Below are 5,396 nucleotides of genomic sequence, written 5' to 3' on the forward strand. Positions count from 1 at the left end.
GGGACAAAGAAGGAGAAGAATGAGGAGGAGGAGAAAGAGTTCCAGCATTAGTCCTCATAATAACGCGTCTTGCTATAATCATTGGGCAATATTTAGAATAGGCTGTAAATAATGTAGGCATGTCATGTACCTCATCTGCATTAAGCTGTCCTTTCTTAGAAAACCGAGGTGGCATATCCTTCGACTGTCCTTGTTGCTGGGATAAGAGTCCCTGATTCTGGGTATGGTAGAGTTGGCTTTGCCCCTATTTCAGAAAGGGAGATATAGAGAAAGAAGTGCAGATGATGGAGTGGCGTACATCATTTGGTAAGTAGTACCAGAGGGACCAGAGGAACAAAGATTCTATTTGCCAGGAAGGGAGAAAGAAGGAGCAGGGGTGGTGGGAGAGTAGCATCTATCCCTAAAAACAGGGCCATCTTTTAAATAAAACACACCGTTCTGACCCACCAAAGCCACATGCACCTTTTCTTGCAGTTAAAAAAAAAGTGTACTTCTTGCGTCTTTTGTACGATTTAAAAAGTGGTTTAGAATTTTTGTATCAGCTGAGCATCAGTTATCAGAATCAAATCTGAATAGGTCTTTTAACATAAGCAGACTTTAATCCATAACATACGCATCTCAGGAAGTGCTTCTAAACAAGCTGAAGTCACCGTGCGAACAGCTTCCTTACCTGACTTTTCAGAAAAGATTTGCCTAGGTCTCCAAACTGGGATTGAGCAGAAGGCATGAGGTGACCCCCATGGCCATTGAAGAGTTGGTTTGAACGATGGCGTCCCATGGTGGGTGAGAATCTATCCTGAATAACCCCTGGACCAGTACCAATTCCGCTACCTGGATCAGCAAGGAGACAAATCAAAGTTTTAGTTCTTATTCAGCACAGCAGAGCCACAGCCACCCCATCACCCTGTGGTGTCAGTGTACCTGGCATTTGTCCAAACATATCAGCAAGCCCTCCGAGTGGGTCCCTGTCAAGTTTCATCCTGGGTGGCATGAAGGGTCCCTCCAGAAAGAAGTCGCTTCGCATCCCTTGAGACATAGGAGCAGGAATAAAAACTCCCAGATCCTTTAAAACACAAATTACAACTTTGGTCAGTTTCAAGTAGCAGTCCCAAGAAATCAAAGCTTTTAGCCCCCAACTACAGAAGTCCATCTAGTTTTAACCCTTAAGCCAACTGTGACACTGCATGAGAACTACTCCCAAGCGCAGAGTGCCAAGACAGGCTCTGGACCTCACACGCAACACTCACTTTTACTGCATCTTGACGGATTTGATTGATAGTCTTTGGTCCATTGTCAAGAAAAGCTTTGCGAGGAACCCAGTTGTGTTCTCTCAACTCCACAGTATCCTTGGAACAGAACAGGCTATTAGGAAAGGATTCAAGACCATTTTGCAAGAAAAAAAAGCAGCAGGGAGCCATTTCATCATCATACCTGCAGCAGGAAACGAATCCTTGCTGGCAATTCCTTACTTGACATCAAGGAGCGCATACGGGCAAAGTACTGATCCATTAAGGACTGGGGGAACAAAAGTTACAAGTTAGGATAATTCTATCAGTGCCTTGAGTGCTTTCACATTCAAGCATTCAAGGAATTCTGCCTGGACATTCAAGGCAAAATAATGCAACAAGCTGCCCTTTCCTGCCATCTCTAGCTCCTTGATGACAGTTTAAATATCTAATGCATCAAGACATTTGAATTGGAGATAAGCAACACAGCCAAAATTCTGTTCATTTTAAGCTTACATTCCAAACTCTCATCTCTCCAATTACCTAGCTGTGCTAAGAATAGTTCCTCAGCACATCTTTTCAAGCAGTGTTTAGAAAAACAACACTCTCACTTACATGATTTCCTGATGACCCTAACTACATCCTGGTGAGATGTTTAAAATGGTTTTTCTATCAAGAGAATTGGTCTAGAAGCCAGAGTGGGCACTCTTTTCTCAAAAATAAAAAACCTCAAACCTCTGTTTTGTACTTATGAATACTGAATACAGAAGGTTCAGGCAATCAAGTCTTAGCCACATAATTTAATTAGGTTAATGACTGCACTAGATAGGCACATACCTTGGCTTTCGCATGATCTAATCTAGGTCCCACTGTCCTCATTATCTGACAGAGGCACTCCAAATCCTCCCCCATATCTTTGAGTTGAACTCTCTTCTTCTTTTCCAAAAGCTGAAAAATTAAAGGGGAAATTTAGGATTTAAAAATTTTATAAATGACAATTTATAATAAGCAACAAACTTTGCACACTGACATGTACAAACACATTGTTTTGTTCTGAAAGCAAATGGACTTAAAAATTAGGATCTGCCAATTCTCCTTAAGTATGTGTAGTTTCAAGCACCTATGGCACACTTCTGTATTCATTTTCCTTTTGAGACAATTCCTATGGCTTTGAACAAAGCTGATTTTACTTCCTAATCATACCAAAAGATAACAGTAGGGGATGGGTAATCATCAGGAAACATTTTTGTGCCATTTTATGCTCCTGCTCCAAGAGTCTCTAAGCAGCATCAACATCTGAGTATTTTTTTCGTTTTTAAGTTCTGTTTTGCTTCTAGCTTCCTCCCGATCTGAATACTCACTGTTTTGATGCACTTATGAAGGATAGATTCATGAATAAGATCAAGCTTGCCAAGTTCTCCAATGAATTTGATGTTCCCCAGCATCTTGATCTTGGCAATGGCTCTCTGTTCCTCCTCCTCAGGGAGGAGGGGACCATCATGCTTATCATAGACTGGAAAACAAAGAAGCCCGTTTTACATGGCTGTGGGAAAAGACAACAAATAGATTCTGTATTAAAGTGGTTTTAAAACTTACTATCAACATTTCTGGTTCGGTTTTCAAATTCATCTTGAAGTTTAGATATTAGGAGGCGTCTGAATGTCTACAAAAAGAGAACAAAGAAAAGAATTAAGCTAATCAGGGCAGCTACAAATGCACCCAAAATTTACCACTGCAGATTGAGAGATGCACTCACTGTGCTTTGCTTCTGTCCTGGATGACTCTCTGCTGATGGGCCATCAAAGTTGGGTGCATCTTCTGCCAGTCGCAGACATAGTTGAGCGTACAGCGAGCTATACTTGGGCTCTTCAAGGGCTTTGTCTACGATCTACAGAGAGCCAGGTTGAGTAAGGCAGCAAGCAGCAGAAGGGTGCAAATGTTATTAGGAGACTGAGTTACAAGACACAGAATGGATTATTACCGCTCTTATCTACAACATCCTGTTTCCTGCTTAATCAAGCACAGAAGCATTGTAGTCCAACACCAGTCTCAATGCTGAAGCAAAGAACAAAAGCCATTGCTTGCTACTGAAAAAGCTCTGTAATCCTCGGCCACCAAAACTCAAGTTTATTATGCCGACACCTACATTAGTATCACCAATCTGATCTCGTTTAAACAAAGCGATGTAACAGTTTCATCAGTGTCCCCAGAGGTCACCAGTGGTTGCCTTTCCAAAACCAAGCGGGTTGCTCCTCAGGAAAGAGGACGAAGGGGAGGCCAAACCAATAAAATGGCTAACTCACACCTCAGATTATTTAAAACAATAATCATAAAACCCCAATCATCCTTAGTCATTGTGGAGACTTCTAAATGAGAAACTCAAACCATTAAACCTACTTCCTCCCCAGTAAATCCTTTTTTACAAAGAAAGCAGGGGTGGGACATGGTGTTTGATAATCCAAATACACAAAAGCATTATTCATGCTACTTCTGTATCCCATCAAAGCCAACCAACCCCCTGCTTTACAGCATGTAAGAGAACGGTAGTTAAAAGAAATGCAACCAGCTTACCAGCAGTATGACCCCTTTTAGGATGAGCTTAGATTCTACACCCACATTGAGGAGCTCAAGGCATAGCTTGTCGAACTTTTCAGGAGTAAGCTTATTTAGTATGCTAAAGAGGAAAAAACCCAAAATCAGAATACACAGATACTGTAAGCATGCTACAAGTCACTTTAGACTCGACTTATTTTTTATTTTTGAAATCTATTAAAAATTGAAAAGAGCCATTTTCCATTCAACTGTTTTTTTTGAGATCTTCAGACTCAGTGAAGTACCACTGAAAATACTAATCTGCTTACAAGAATTACTTTCAGTGTTTTCTGCTGCTACATTACCAGGCTGGTTCCTTACTAAAGGACACACCTCCCCCAGACTCAAGGCCCACATCTTCCTTTCCTCCAGCCCATTTCTTAGGTACACATTGCTAATGAAAACACTAAGGAAATAAGTAATTCTGTGAGAAACTTACCCTCTTACTTTCCTGAAGATTGCATCATGTCGTTCTTTGTCGTTTGCGGAGTCGTCATCTCGTCTAGTGCTTCGTGAAGGAATCCATTTCTGAGCGTTTTGCCCTGGGGTTTTCCCCAGGAACTCGCTGCAAAATTTTGAAGAATACAGTTGTCAAAACAGAAACAAGTATTTAAAGAACTGCCCTTTTAACCTTTCAGTGACTCAAACCAATTCCGTTACTTGCTTTGTTAAGAGCACACAATTACCCCTACCAACACTGCAACATCTGCAGCACAGGAAAGTACTCAACAACAACAATGCCTGGCACCCAAAAATACTCTCCACACTTTTAAAGCTAAATACATCGACAACTCATGCACTGCCTATTAACCATGAAGTACACTTTAAAGGGCACAGACTAGAGAACAGTTAATGATCTTTAACTCAGTAGGTATTTCTGGTACAACTTTAAAGCTAGCCTATTTTCAGTTCTAGATTCATTATCAAGCAAGCTCTGACTTTGAAATCATGCAAATCAAAGAGCAAGATGACATACCTGTTGCTGGCAGTCTTGGGATAGTGCTGAGGTGCACCCCTACCACCTCCTCCGCCTGAAGAAGCACTGTTAAGAACAACCAGGGAATCCTGGGTTAAGTCCAAACATCTCCGTTTTGGTATAAACATTACACTAATTTAAGATGACCTCCAAGGAGATTTTCCATTGCTAACTACTCATCAAACAAACAAAGGGTACCTGAAACGAGAAGCACCCCCTTCTGCAATCGCACTCTCCACTTTGGCGGCTTGACAACGAAGAATCTTCAAAAGAATAAAATTAAATTGACGGGGTAGGGAAAAACAAAACCTAGAAAGACAAACCAAGCATTCATATTATACTTGTTTACTATCAGCCATAAGATCTAATTTTAAAAAGTACAAATGTTTGCTCGACAATGAGAACCCTCCAACACTGAACTTCACAAAAATTAAGAAAACTTTCATTTATGCAATACTTTGGGACAGTCACAGAAAGGTCGATTTCATCATTACAGCCATGTTTCCCAGCGGGAGTGAGGGCAGAGACAAGGGAATCATGGATTGAACAAAACCCTTAAGTTTATCCAAAAGACAAGAGTACCCGTAGGAAAGAACGCAAGT

General features: G+C 41.0%; 1 protein-coding gene and 1 non-coding gene across 2 annotated transcripts in view; both read right to left on the bottom strand.

The window, feature by feature from the left end:
* Nucleotides 1–89, bottom strand: part of LOC115948515 — a 167-nt gene extending 78 nt beyond the window's left edge. The window contains exon 1 of the small nucleolar RNA XR_004082333.1: nt 1–89. This exon is cut by the window's left edge and continues 78 nt beyond it. This is a non-coding gene — a small nucleolar RNA (small nucleolar RNA SNORD97).
* EIF4G2 (eukaryotic translation initiation factor 4 gamma 2) overlaps nt 1–5,105 on the bottom strand; it is a gene marked incomplete at its 5' end in the record, with an annotated part of 9,937 nt that extends 4,832 nt beyond the window's left edge. The window contains 13 exons of the mRNA XM_031061486.1: nt 131–244; nt 671–831; nt 922–1,063; nt 1,248–1,346; nt 1,432–1,515; nt 2,064–2,174; nt 2,588–2,739; nt 2,823–2,889; nt 2,983–3,114; nt 3,798–3,900; nt 4,258–4,383; nt 4,795–4,860; nt 4,993–5,105. Of these exons, the coding sequence (XP_030917346.1) occupies nt 131–244; nt 671–831; nt 922–1,063; nt 1,248–1,346; nt 1,432–1,515; nt 2,064–2,174; nt 2,588–2,739; nt 2,823–2,889; nt 2,983–3,114; nt 3,798–3,900; nt 4,258–4,383; nt 4,795–4,860; nt 4,993–5,105 (1,470 nt within the window). The remainder of the gene's footprint in view (nt 1–130; nt 245–670; nt 832–921; nt 1,064–1,247; nt 1,347–1,431; nt 1,516–2,063; nt 2,175–2,587; nt 2,740–2,822; nt 2,890–2,982; nt 3,115–3,797; nt 3,901–4,257; nt 4,384–4,794; nt 4,861–4,992) is intronic.
* Nucleotides 5,106–5,396: the final 291 nt, after the last annotated feature.

This window comes from Geospiza fortis, unplaced genomic scaffold (genome assembly GCF_000277835.1).
Source record: "Geospiza fortis unplaced genomic scaffold, GeoFor_1.0 scaffold450, whole genome shotgun sequence".
Lineage (NCBI taxonomy): Eukaryota > Metazoa > Chordata > Aves > Passeriformes > Thraupidae > Geospiza > Geospiza fortis.